This window comes from Neodiprion lecontei, chromosome 5 (genome assembly GCF_021901455.1).
Source record: "Neodiprion lecontei isolate iyNeoLeco1 chromosome 5, iyNeoLeco1.1, whole genome shotgun sequence".
Taxonomy (NCBI): domain Eukaryota; kingdom Metazoa; phylum Arthropoda; class Insecta; order Hymenoptera; family Diprionidae; genus Neodiprion; species Neodiprion lecontei.
This window is the reverse complement of record NC_060264.1, coordinates 10013360-10028230: the sequence shown is the minus strand read 5'-3', so window position 1 is coordinate 10028230 and position 14871 is coordinate 10013360. Positions and strand designations below refer to the sequence as shown.

Genomic DNA, 14871 nt, shown 5'->3' with positions numbered 1-14871 from the left:
CTTTTTTTTCTTTTTCATCACGTGATCATTTATCTGCGCATCCTTTTGCATGATTTTAATCATAAAATGCTTGATTCAAACACTGACTAACGTCTCAAAAGTTCCATTCAATTTAACAAATGACTTTGAATTGTTTTCAAGTGTGGGAATATCTTTTTTTTCATCCACGGAACTGAATTTCTGATATTTTATTTAGTCTGAATGTAACGAAAACGAGAGGTAAATAATAATTTCGAAAGAGGAATCAACGTTTTCAAACATTTGTATTCAAACTTGACTGGAAGTTAATTTTCTTACCGGCATCTATGTGACAATATATCAATATTAAAAAAGTAAAAATGTAACACCAAGATTATATCAGTTGAAATTGATCGATGGAAATCGGTTACATAAGTGGAAGAAAAACCTTTGAAAGCGGCTTAATTTATCATAATCTATAAATACGAAACCTTATAATATATATTTTTGTTTAAATACTAATCGTATAAATGTAGAAAGTTGTCGTTTTACTTTTCAACCTACAGAAGAAGAAAAAGTTTCAACGGTTGAAGAGAAAAATCTTTAAAAAATTCTGTACACTTTACAGCTATAATCGAGTTACTAAAGAAACAACAAAGGAGGCCGGATCTAATTTTTAAAATTTACTCGAGAAATTATACCGGCGGACTTTTGAAGTTTAAGAAATAAAATAATAACATTTTCGTTTAAATATGAAAAAAAGTAACGATTAAATTATGTATGTTAATTTTAGTGAAAAGTTTGCAAAATTTTTAGATACGAATTCAAATGCTAGAAATTCACGACTCTTCTTTCGTAATATTTTTTGCACGAATCATAAATAACATCGCGGCGGTAATTAGACACAGTTAAAAATTAGTCACCGGACTTGCGTTAGGTCATCTTGGACCGAGAAGCTCGTTCAATGCCGGTTCACACCAGTTTTCTACGGAGCTAAATTGTGCTTCCAATTGTTTCGGGTTTCATAAGCCTCGGTTATCATAAGAACGAGACTTTTGTTCTCAAACGTTTCCATTTTCTGCTGCTATAACTTTTGCGTTTCTCTCTCTCTCTCTCTTTTTTTTTTCATCGAGTAACTCGTTATTCATACGCGCCTAAACATCTTGATCGAGTCATATTTTCAACGTTGTTTATTATCGTACAAAAATGTTGTATTGCTGGAACGGAAGAGAAAAAATCTGCACATTTTTTAATGTCAAAAATGTTTTTGTAAAAATTCCGAATTATTTTCAGTACACTGAGAGACATTTTTAGTTTCGGTTACCGATCAGTTCTTAACTAACGTGTGAAACTACCCAGACACTTGTTTAATCGATCCTTTTACATGTTTACGTAATGTTGATAACTGATAATTTTTTTTATCAACGAACTGAAAGCAATCTATAACTCGTAGTTTAAATTTCTGAGAAATCGGAAGGATTCGAAAATATCTCGTCACTTACATTCAAATGTTGTTTCGATTTTTCATGTATAACGTATAACGTTCTTTTTCATTCCTATTCTACGTTGGTTGTAAGTCAAAGCTGAAAAGTTCGACACTCTTCTCGAATAAAAGGTTCGGCTTGGTATAAACTTTTGGCGACATTATGTAACAGCGAGCAAAGTGCAGATTACGTACACGGATTTGTTTAAATGGAATTCGGTGTTGTATAAATACGTAATACCGATTTGCTTCGGTCGTATTTTAGGCGCGGTAATAGCAGAATGAACTTAGCCGAAATTCAGGCATAAAATTAGTCCTCCAATTAGGCCTGACGTTTTTTTCCTCAGACCGATATTTATCGGTATAGAATTCGAAATATTCCATATGAAATATAAAAAAAGCACAGCCACAAATCTTATCTAATCAATGAACGTTGAAATATTTTTATTAATCGTACACGAAAAAAGCCCATATTTATTTAACTGCGATTCAAGTTTGCGAAAAAAACCGAAGTTTTTGTTTTCACATCTTGTTAAAAATTTTTTTGAAAATCGACGTATCGCGATTCGAAATCATTAAACAATCTATCGGATCAAAATCGTCGAGAGTTTTCAGTCTTAAGTTTAATCGCGCGTTCCTTAACGATCAATGATTCTGATCTTTCACGGTTTTGTCGGTAAAGTCACTCTCTGTTTCGATCTAGCTTAGATCGGTAAGCCTCGACTGTTCTCTGCTAACTGGCGCCACTATCTGAAAGCGTTGACAGCTTCTTTTTACTCGATTCTATCTAACGAGAGGTTCGTTTGAAATAAAAACGTTCAGAATTATCGCAACGATATAACCAGTAGAATAAATGACAATAAAATTAAAGTAAAAGTAATAAAATACAAAGAAACGATGTAAAGAATAACTTGCAGTCTTCCGGTGAAGCGAAACCGGCAACAAATTGTCGACGTAATGATTTCCACTCCTTTAAAATAACAACTGCAACAATAATAATAACAGTAATAATAGTAATAATAACAGCTTGAGGTTGATTAAAATTAGAAAGAAGGATTTTGCATAAATGCGTGAAATTAGCTAATCTTTCGTACTTGTAATATTGTAACGATTTGAAGTTACTTTAAATAAAATGGTTTACGTAGATATTAAAAATTTTGCAAATTTAGTGAAACACAGAAAATGGCGTTAAATAATATAATTTTCAAAATTTGTTCAAATACATCCACTCTTTTTTAAGTCTGAAGCTTGATTCATCTATTTTATCATATACATATAAATCGCAGTTCTCCCGTTTGTTTGTTTTTTTTTTCCCCCTCTTGATTTATATACATATATTATATATGGGGCATTCCATGACGTCACGATCAATATTCTACGTCGATATCTCAAATTGGCTTTATAATTTTTTACGTGGTAGTACATGACGAAAAACGCATTCGACATTTTTTCAGAATTTTTCGCCCCAGCGTATCTGAAGTATGATTTAAAAACTTAAAAGAAGAAAACCCAATTTATAGAATCCGAAAAAATTCAGAAAAATCTTATAAATTATAACAATATTTTCGATACCTATAAGAAGATGGATATTTCGTAACTTCAAAAGATGAACAGGAAAAATTTAAAAACAAAATGTCATTATTTAATTGCATTTTTGACATAAGAACGAACATGAAAGCTTATGGTAATATTTTTCTGAATTGATATTTTTCGGTCTTTATTACAATGAGCTTTTATATTCATTCTGATTTCAAAAATTCAATCAAATAATTAAAAAACATTCGTTTTATTTTTTCCATTCATCTTTTGAACTGATAAAATCTCCATCTTTTAATACGTGTCGAAAATTTGGATATATTTTATAAGATTTCATGAAGTGGGGTTTTTTTTTTTTTCAAGGTTTCAAATCATATTTCAGACACGCTGGGTCAGAAAATTTCAAAAACAATTTCGATTGCGTTTTTCGTCATGTACTTCCATGCAAAAAATTATAAAGCCAATCTGAAACATCGACGCAGAATTTTGATCGTGATGTCATAGAATGCCCCATATATATATTTGATAAAAAATGTATACTTTGTACCGGTGTTTTATTGATCTGAAATTCTCTCGTATGATAAGTTCCATTGGCCCACGTGGAGCAGATTGCTCGATTGGAAAGGTAGAACAGTCCTTACCTTTCAGGTGCTTCGACTTGCAGGTAAAAAGATAACTTTGCCCCGTTGCTAAAACAGTGACGGATTTCTTTGATAATACGTAGTTAACAGCGGCTCCGCAGGTGCGGCAGCACCTTGTCTTTCGGCGTAAACTCTGAAATCTCTGACATCGATACAGAATCCGAGATACGCCAAATTAACGGAGACAAGAGATCGGCGTCAAGTAGGCTTAATAATCATGGCTCATCATATATGACGTTACATCGTTTTTTGGATAAACGCAGTTTTCTTTTTTTTTTGGTTTTTCTTTTCTCCTTTTTTCCCCATTCAATTTCAAAAAAACAATATGTTTTATCGGGAATTATTTAAAAACGAAAACTTGGGCGTTGCGTATAAATTTAAAAATTCGCACAACGTTTTAAGGCTGGTAAATTTTTATGCAATTTTCATTTATTTACCGTGTCTTGAAAAAAGCACGGCTATGTAATTTTTTTTTTTTTAATTTACCCGAATTGTTCATAGAATCGAGCAAACAGTTAAAATCATTTCACAGATGAACTCTGGGTATTACGAAATTCTGGTCATTTTTGACAGTAATAACGACAATTTCTTTACGTTCGTGTAATTGAAACCGTAATCCGCATTGCGGACAATCAATAAGTTGGATTGCATTTTACAAAGCTGGAATATACGTTCGTCGAATATCGCTGATTTTTACAACGAGCCGAGAATATGTGTTTTAAAAAAAGAAAGAAAAAAGAAACAAGGATGAATCGAAAAAGTTTTTTCTGATCAGGGACGCAACTGTTTAAAATTATTGCTGAAATAAAAATACGCGTACGTGAAAGAATGGAAAAAGTTGTTATCTTTATTTTCTCATTCGTCAAAACAATCCAAACATTACATAGCCCTGTGAGGATGAAAAAAAAAATATATGTACGAGACAATACATACATATGCTGATATTAAAAGCTTTAATTATGGAAAATTGATCATACGTAATAAATTTAGATAAAAGTTGAAAGGTCAGTGTCGAACGCGCTGTCGGCATTGCAAAATTTTCTGCGCCGACTCCGAGCTCTGTGCGAATAAAATTGCACGCTTATAAATATGCGCCGCATCTTCTCCGTCGCTCGAGTATTAAAAAAGCCTCAAGCGTAGAGGTGCACGAATATCGACGGTTAGTTTGATACCCGAAATGAATGCCTGGAGAAGACAAAAAAAAAAAAAACAGTATACGAATTAACGTACGAATAGTAAATGAATGAACAAGTAATGAACGTCCAAGTCGTGAATCGATGGTGAAAAAATTAATATCGAACTTTGTGATGTTTGTGAAAATTTAACGATGCAACCGATGCGACAACTGCGTGAAACGGTGAAATAGTAAGAAAAACAATAATGACAGGTTTGTCTTCTTGATAAAATGTACACGGTTTGTGAAACGAACGAATTCAGCGTCCGAGAGTCGTTTCTACTTTCATTAGAGTCGCGTAGAGCTCTTCATTACCGACCGAGCAAACTCACCCCTTTTTCGTCCTATATCTGTTAAACGAACGAACGGAAAGGGCTCAAATTTCAACTGTGCGTCGCTCGTTTGTAACGGAATTCAAGAAAGTTGTACTCGTATCGCGAAAATGGTCGAAATAATGGGTGGTGATTTTTTTTTGACACGTGTTACTATTTCTACATTTACTACGCACTGCATGACCTTAAGCCGTGTTTCCAATTCCGCTTGCTTCCCCGCGATTTGAAATTGCGTCGTCGTCAAAGTGGACAATTTTTACTATTCTTGTTATTATTTTTCAACTTTATTTATACTTTGCTTCGAAATCAATTTCATTTTTGTATACAATGGTTTTTCTTTTTCTCCTTACTCGCGACGTTTTACAAAGAATGCGTGAAGCGAAAGGAAAAGTAATATTTGATACTTGGTGAATCAATTTTCAATGTATTTTTTTAACTTTGTGATTATTTTATTATATATTTTATATTTTATCAACTATTTTATGTGATGGAATTGAAAGCTGAAACTTGGACATTCGCTTTAGTCATATGTGTTATAATATGTACATTAAGGTGAGAAAATTTCTAAATTTCTGAATTGATGAGAAAAAACTCATCTGAATTTGATCTTATCAAATAAATAACTTGACGAACTCGTGACGGAGACATTTCGATTCCTGTGTTGAGAGAAAAATGTCTCAGTCAAATAAATTGATTTCATTACAAAATGATTTGAAAATGAACTCCGTGGGTAAAGAAGGGTTTCTATATTTATGATAAATATACACTTTACTTCTGATAGGTTAACGATAATTGATTAATCGTACAAATAAATCATTTCACATGTCAATATAATACAAGTAAATCATCGTTTTAGTGTATTTATACCGGACGTGAAAACAAACCAAAACCGTAAATGAATTTAAACACTTATCATGAAAATTTCACTGGTCAAAAAATTCATCCACACTGAGAAAAATTTTTGGTCCCAGTTACCGCTCAGTCCTTAACTATTTTCATTTTTTTACCATAATCGAAAAATATAGTTCTAGGTAGAAAATGAAAATTAGTTTTATAGCTGTTACCGGAAAGTCTAGTTTCCGTTACTATTCTTTCTCATTACGATCACTGTTGCTATATTTTCTTGTAAATATTGCAAAAATTTAATGCTTGTGGAACAATAAATTGACTCTAAAGCCTTGTTTAACTAAAAAAGTAGACTAAACCTCACGAACTGATTTTGCGTTTCAATTACCAAAAAAGGATCGACGATAGCGCAAAATGGTTACGCGTACCTCGTTTTTCATAACTCCAACAATGTTCAAACAGTTTTTTTAACGATACCTGTCTTAGTGAATTTATCTAGTCACTATAACAAATGAAATTTTTCTCAGTGCATAATTTAGATATACAAACGATGGATTTTATTCATCTGAGTTTTTTTTCTCGAAACAATTTTGGCCGGACAACAACTTGCGTTGAAAAACAAAAAAATAGAAAAAATTGTGCAACCGCTTCACATTTTACCGACTCAAAATACACGAAAATCGCAATTTTTAATAATCAGATATTAAAATTTGAATACATCACTGTATCCGAGTACTTTTGAAATTTTTCTCGACAATTTTTCTGGAGATACCAAATGCGCCTAAAAATTTTGTGCTCGCATGGTTTTCAAAAATAAAAATATTTAAAAAAAAAAATAATCACGCCATAAGAATTTCTGATCTTCCCCTGAGAGAATTCACCGGCCATAAATTCACCTGTTCCCGTATTCTCGAGATGCCGGGATTTCAAGAGACGAGGATCGTTAGGTTCTAGAATGCGCTGCTGCTGCGGGCGAATAGCGGGACTGCGTAGCAGATATAGTTAAAACGTTGCTTTCTACGGGAGATAAAAACACCGCGTGTGTACACGATAATCTGCATCTACACTAGACTGGGCCAAAAAAATTGACTATTTTTTTTTTGAAAAATATATTGAGAATATCATTCAGTATGGCAAAAAAAAAATTTCATGAAATTTTAAGCCCTTAATATTAACTTTAAGAGGTCTATCATCACTATTTTTGATTTTTAGTAATAATTTGATGTTTTACGTCAGAACTGTCGAAATATTGAAGTGAAAAAATTTATGTTCACTTATCCCTTTATAAAATTAAATTCCCTACAAAAAAGGTCTGATTATAGATTTTTGTCAGACAAGCCGTTTCCGAGTAATTAAGCTTAATAAATTGATATAATTTATCGATTTGACTTTTTTAATTTGGAATTTCGTGACTAACGAATCAATGAATGTATAAAAAAGATCATGACAGATTCTTAAAGGAAATTTAATGTTCTACAAAAAAGATCTCTTAATATTTTTGCCTCAATTTAATTTTTCAAAAGTTATTCTCAATTAAAATTGAAGAAAAAATTGAATTTAATCTACAACCATTTGTAATCTCTCGCCCCTTGTAAATTGTAATTCAAACGCAGCGATCGCTGTATTTAAACCATTCGTGATATACGAAACGTGTTATCGAGCTTTCGAGCTTTCGGCAGCTGTTTCGTTCGACGAACCTTGACGTTTTTTACTCTCAACTACTCGTTTGCCTACAATTGCCAAAGAGGATTGAAGGGAAAAATTTTCGACAAATAATTATGACATTTCGAAAAACTGAACTGAAAGAAAGAAACGGAGATTAGAATAGATTCGAATTTTGTCAAGTTTATAATTTGTAGCCGAAAGTTTTTAAGCTTTCGTGCGAAGCTCGACCGTTTTTTACAGATGACGTTCGACGTTCTCAAAGGAACATGTCGGCGAAACTCTGGACGTTTTCGATTTTCTCAAAAATATATAAATAATTTCGAAAAAAGAATAAAATTTCCATCATTGATCTCCAAAATTAATATTTTATATTAACTATTTTTTGTATATTTTAGTTTCAATAGTTTATATAAAATATTGATTTTGTAAATCAAAGAAAAAAAAAAAAAAACTTTCGTTTTTCACATAAAGAATAAAAATTTTTATCCGTAAATATTAAATTCCATAAATTAATTTTTTAACTTTTTTCTCCTTTATTAAAAACAATCAAAAATCACAAGTATGAACTCGTAATATAAAGCTCCGTAAAACAAGTGATTTTCACTCGGTTCCAATCAGTTAACATTCCACAGGTGTCCAGGAATTGTTTAAAATAACGTCAAAAATTTGTGTTTTTAAAAAAGTTCCTTGCGTTACAATCCTCGTCCCTCAAAATCTGAAAAAAAAATCCACAGCTATTGGAGAACCGTAGGGAATAAAAGTTACCATGGAAATAACGATCCGATGAATTTTCAAAAAAAAATTTCAAACAAAAGAGGTTCGATGAATTTCAGATTTCGACGATGAGAATCGTAACGCAACGAGTATTTAGAAAAACAATCACTTTTTTACGTTATTTTAAATAATCACTGCACACACATGGAAAGTAACCGATTAGAATCGATTGAAAACCAATCGTTTTGTGGAGTTTTGTTACGAGTTGAAATTCGAAGCAAATCTTACAAGTCTGGAGTTTCATTGACGTGTCCTCTTAACCAGACCGAAAAGCAATTTCGTCCAGGATATAATTAATATCGTATACTGGAAGGAAGTCAAACGGTGTAACGTATAACTTAACGAAGCTATCGACCCTCTGCCTCCAGGATATCGATATCCCGTCTCGGGTTTCGGTATCGAGGCTCTTCTTTCGGCTTCGGAAGGTGTTCTCAGTTGCATGTGATAATAATGAACTAATTAGCGGTGAACCCGGGAAGCGAGGGTTAAAAAACGGTGTGAAATAACAGCTGCGTTTTAATGCCGGTCGCAAAACGGATCGGACGTAAAAAAGTACAATGGCACGGTAGAAGTATAGAAATGTTGAAAAAACAAAAAAAAAAAAAAATAGAAGGGTGATAATATCGAATTTTTAAAGCAGCGAAAATTTGACCTATAGAATTCAACAAATGTGGAAAAGAAAGTCTAAACATCAACGTAAAAGGGTCGGAATACAGAATGCCAAAATGTAGAATCGGCAGAATCTGTGGTAAAAAAAATGAAGCCAAATTCGGTCGAGATTCCGGTATAAAAAGGTTAATTTGTGTGGCTTCATTTTTTTTTACCCTAGAACCTCGGTCCGTGCCACTCTGGCGATTTTTTGGCGATATTGTCACACATATTGGAAGACTCTGTAATTTTTTCAGCAACGAAAAAAGGGTCCGTTTTCAATAAAAAAAATAATTTCTTCCTTTTTTGGTAAAAAAATCAGCGTTACCGGAACGTAAAACTTTTTTCAAAAATTCCTCTCGAAAGCTAACAAAAAACTACAACTTTTATGCAAAGTCATCTTTTTTCAGTTACTTCTAGTTTCCGATATATATTCATTTGAAAATAAAACGGCAATTTCTCAAATAACGAATTAAAAAATCTGAAAAAATTCATATAGAGTACCTTTCATCAGTACTTCGATATAACCAATTATGGGGCAGATCTGAGATGGTCGAAAAAAAATGTGGCCGAGTCGACGGAGAATCCCTCACAGATAGATGCTTTGCAACTCGTGCAGCAACTCGCTTCTTCGGGGTCACGTATTTACAGTATGTAGGTATTAGATGAGAGAATTTACCGCGGCGTTACAACGGGATGCTGTTTATTTTCCAGAGGTATGCAGTGGCGGGGAACTTCCTGAGGTAGAGATCATTAGCTTGCTCGAGGAACAGATACCCAGGTACCGTCTACGGGCCGACACTCTCACGCAGTTTCAAGGTGAGTCAATTTTCCTTAGCCTTTTATACAATATTTTTACCTACTTTTCATTTCGTATTCGTATCGATCAGTTTTTTTTTTTTTTTTTATAGAAATATCAATTTTTTTTCCATCAGAAACTTAGCCTTGAATGTGAAATTTTTCAAATTTACCGAGTGTGATTTCGTCCAAACGAAGGCGGCGATTAAAGAGTCCTTACAAACATCAAAATCTTTCAGAATCAAAATATACGACTTAAATTCCCGATCCCATCGGTTTGGCTTGGTCGTTTCTTTGTGAAATGCCCCATATATATCGGAAAAACAAAAAAAAAAACCCCCCAAAAAAAAATAATAACAATAATAAATATAAGTAAACAACAACAACAACCGTGAACCGTCTTGTATCTTTATTTTGAAAATTGTAATAAAAATTTTTCGACAATTGATTCGGGAAAAATAACGATATCGTTTGGAATTGGAATTGTGACAAGATTGTCTCCGTGTTTCCTGGACCGCGATCACGATCGGCTCGCGTAACCTTGAGTAACGATTTGAACTCGAGCGTGTTATTTTTTCATTACAAACGAATTTACGTAACGTTTATTAAAGAGCTGTTTCGAGGACGTTTAAACGGAACTGTGCAGACGCGAGATTTGAGCCTTTAGAAACAGAGATACTTGTACGCAGATCATGCTTATCTGTCTTTCAACGCAGTCGCGGGCTTTTATTTATTATTCCGTCTTTTAACAAGTTGAGAGAGGAGAAGAAGGATAAAAAAATTAAAATACAAAACAATTCTATACCGCCTATCTTTGCGCGTGTGCGCTCAAGTTTACTTGTATGTGTGTGTGTGTGTTTTTGTTTTTTATTTTCATGCGGTTTTCGACACGACGACGAAATAAAATCTTGAAATAGTCTACGTGTGACACAAATGTTGTTAAATATGTCGGGAAATCGGGCCCTGGCAATTTTATTTATTCAATTTGTATCAGAACCAATATTCTACCTGTTTTTTTTTTTCAACTCACGCACTGAGTACATTTAATACATTTAATTAGTTGGAATGTGAATTTAAACTGCTGCTCTAGCTGTTATTAGTATTTTTTTTTTTTTTTTAATTTTTACGTAAAATGACATTCCATATTTAACCAACGAGTCAAAATATAACTACAAGTACGACTTGCGGCTGGCATTATTTATTTTTTATTTTTTCTCACGAAAGTACAAAACTACTTGACAAATAATATCGTTGAAAAGAACACAATGTTTTTCTCGATATTTTTTATATAAAATTGTCGGACATAGAATGTGACGTTGGTGTTTGTGAAAGGAATTAAATATTTATAAATAATTGTGATACAATCGTATATCAAATATTTGATAAATACCTTTTGATTTCTGAGAATCCAGAAAAATTCATACTTATAATACGTGCACAGAAAACTTGCATAGTTGGCTCTTATGAATTTCGTATTAATTAATTTTTCTGCGTAAAAAAATTTCCTCAAAATCACGGTTACTGTTTTAAATTCTTTCCAAGCGCGTATATGATAACGTTTACGCACTGAAAGAAGTTTCGCAAGAAATATTAAAGATTTCTTTTAATCTTTATACGTCAATCGGACTTTTCTATCCAACTTGCAGATTTTGCGAGGAAAAACTCTGCCTTGTACATACCGAGGAAAGACCTCGTAATAGTGAGAAATGATATCGAAAATTAGGCATCTGGAAAAAAAAAAAAAAAAGCAATCAATTTAGATGTGTTTTGAAAATTTGAAAAATTCGTAAGTTTCTTTCAGCAACGAGTTGATTGTGAAAAATTGTCTTTTATGTCTTCGTGCAAACATTTCGGGTGAAATTTCGAATTCTCCGCAGAATTAATTCCACGCAAGTGAATTTTTTTTTTTCTTTTTTTTTTTATTCTGTTTTCTTTTTGGTCACACTGTTTTTCGTTCCCCTCACTCGTTAATTCGGGTAAATCAATCACGCTTGTCTCTGTAATTGAGCTACTTCCTGCCTTTTAAAACGCGATCGTGTACGAAACAAAACATAAAAAAACAGACAAAAAACCGAAACGAAACAAAAAAAAAAAAAAAAAGCAATCAGAGGGAAACGCATTAACGAAGTGAGAAATTTAACATGGCACATGCATAAAACGCCTTTTAACCACGCCCCGGGAACCGCACCTTGAATGAGATAACAGATCACTCATTCGTTCATTGACTTGGAGGGTGAATTACTCGCCTGATATTATGATGAACTCCGTAACGTTGAATTAGTGCGATAGAATAAAAAGTACAATTTATAAAAAAATTCTCGATCACGCGACGAGGGAAATAACTTCTCGTCGTACAGTATAAAAGAAATCAAGTACTAGGACTGAATGCCTTGAAGATAATAACCTGTACAAAAATGACCCACTCAAAAATAATCAAAACTAAAATAACCATGGACAAAAATAACCCACACAACAATAACCTATGGCAAACATAACTCACTCAAGAATCACTCGCGCAAAAATAATGGGTGACAAAAATAACCCGTACCAAAATGACTCGTACAAAAATAACTCGCTTAAAAATGATTTGCACAAAAATAACCAATGGCAAAAATAACCGTCCACAAAAATTACTTACACAAAAATAACTAATCACTCGAATAACCTACACAAAAATAACCCAGAACAAAAAATAAACCCACACAAATATAACCTACGGCAAAAATAACCCATACCAAAATGACTCGTACAAAAATAACTCGCTTAAAAATGATTTGCACAAAAATAACCAATGGCAAAAATGATTTGCACAAAAATAACCAATGGCAAAAATAACCCTCCACAAATATGACCTATTCAAAATAACTAATCACAAAAATAAACCACACAAATATAACCTACGGTAAAAATAACCCATACCAAAATAACTCGTACAAAAATAACTCACTTAAAAATGATTTGCACAAAAATAACCAATGGCAAAAATAACCCTCCACAAATGTGACCTATTCGAAATAACTAATCACAAAAATAACCCACACTCAAACAATACGTTACAAAAATATCGTATTTCAAATTTTATTTAATTCCATTTAATCTATGCGGTTTAATGTTTTTTCTTTTTTTTTTTTTTGTCTTTTCTTTTTTTTTATCAATTTTCTGTCCCGGGTTATTACTGTTTAGGTTATTTTTGTATGGACTATTTTTACCAGGGATATTATGATCGTTCGTGAAGAAATTAGCTGCATATTTACACGGAAAAATACGTAACAATTATTCTCCTCATTACGATATTAATAATAATAAATGAATAGAATGAAGTCGTGGAAAAATTAACGGATCGTCATTGTTTATGTTTTCAGGCTACGAAAACGCCGACTGGTTCATCCCGACGCCAGCCCTAAAACCCGAAGACGTTGACTTGAAGTTATCCCCGGATCAAATACGGGAGACGTTAAACTACTTCCGTGAGTCCTATTATATTATCATTATAATTGTCATTGTTACTATCAGTACGCACAATTGTACACATTTAAATACGCTTTATTCGTGTCATTTTTCTCACGGTTATCAACAATACACGAATCAACGAGCTTGCACGTGTATCGATCTCCTTGGTATAATAAAAGACAAATGTGGAAAGGCCGAACGAATTCGGAAAGTTCTTTTACCTTGCTATTGGAGCAACGTCATTCCCGCCAAATCACGTCTTCACTTTTTTTTTCATTATCAAACCGCGACGAATTAACGCCGTCACATCTCTATAATACGTATGTATTTAGGCTTTTTTCTTTCCTCTTTGTTTTTTTTTTTTTCATTCATTTCCCGTGTACGTATATTCGAAGTACAAGGCGTGTGGAACCGGACGTTCTTACCGAAAGAATAAAAAAAAAAAAAAAACAAAAAAAAAAAACCAAGAAAAATTATCGTCCGTAATGCTGTAAGGAAACTACCGTTAGTCCGAATTGTACGATCTATTGTGTATTGCTTGACTTACGTTGCACGATCTGCGTGTATAAAAACGGTGAACTTGCAGAGTCGGGTGAAATATGAAACGACAATGCTGACAATTAGGGTCAGGGGTGGGGTAAAAAAAATTACAAAAACAAAAAAGTCGACCGGACGATATCGCCGAAAGTCAAATTAACGACAGTTGAAAACGTAGAAATAACATAAATAAAACCGTACGACAAGTCAGTTATTTATGTCGCGTTTTCGTATCGAATCTTTATTTCAAATTCTCAGCACACCCTGTCGGTGGAAAAAAAAAAAAATCCGATCATTCCGAATATGATATATATTTGATGGTAGATTGTGACGAATTGCCAAAAAAAAAAACCGGTTTCTTGACATTTTCAGTCATTTATATCAGAATGGGATAAAAATAAATTGTTTACAATTTTTTGTGTTATATTGTAAACATTTCGAAGCATATCCTCCCGACATTTTTATATTCGAGTGAAAATAGAATCTTAATTAAATCGAAACGTAGAAATATTTCAAGGGTATAGAACTACTTTGAGAAAATTCTAAATCCCTGGAATATTTATACCGATTTAATCATGATCCCATTTTCATCAAATTTTGAAATTCTCTCAATGTACTCCGAAATGTCTACGTTATCAGAAATTAAAATCTCATTCGCATACACAGGACTGAAAGTGTCTGAAATTCGTGTTACTTCGACAGTCTCTGAGGATCTGCATTGAAATAAATTTCATATCCGGAAAAGTCCAACTTTGAACAAAAGATATATTTGATCATAATTTTTTTTCCCGCCGCAGCTGCGCAGAGTCAATGAGAAAAATGTAATAAAATTCATCGATATTTTTATCATAAAAAAAACTGACCCGAAAGTTATTGGATTCGTGAAAAATTACTTCCATATTTGTCTCCCACCGATTACAACCCGTTTGTGTTGTAATGCGTGTTTTCTTTATTTATATTATATTATTTATATAATTCGTTCGAATCATCTCACGTTCCGATCACGTGCAAGTAATATTTTTGAACGAA

At 32.8% G+C, this 14871-nt stretch overlaps 1 protein-coding gene across 3 annotated transcripts in view; it reads left to right on the top strand.

Annotated features, from left to right (window-relative positions):
- LOC107226691 (trafficking kinesin-binding protein milt) overlaps positions 1-14871 on the top strand; it is a 96336-nt gene that overhangs the window by 27694 nt on the left and 53771 nt on the right. For 2 of the 3 annotated variants that reach the window (XM_015667586.2, XM_046739385.1), the window contains exons 3-4: positions 9772-9876; positions 13218-13322. In XM_015667586.2, the coding sequence (XP_015523072.2) occupies positions 9772-9876; positions 13218-13322 (210 nt within the window). Of the gene's footprint in view, positions 1-4793; positions 5006-9771; positions 9877-13217; positions 13323-14871 lie in introns of those variants that run through there. The other variant, XM_046739386.1, reaches the window with a different exon arrangement.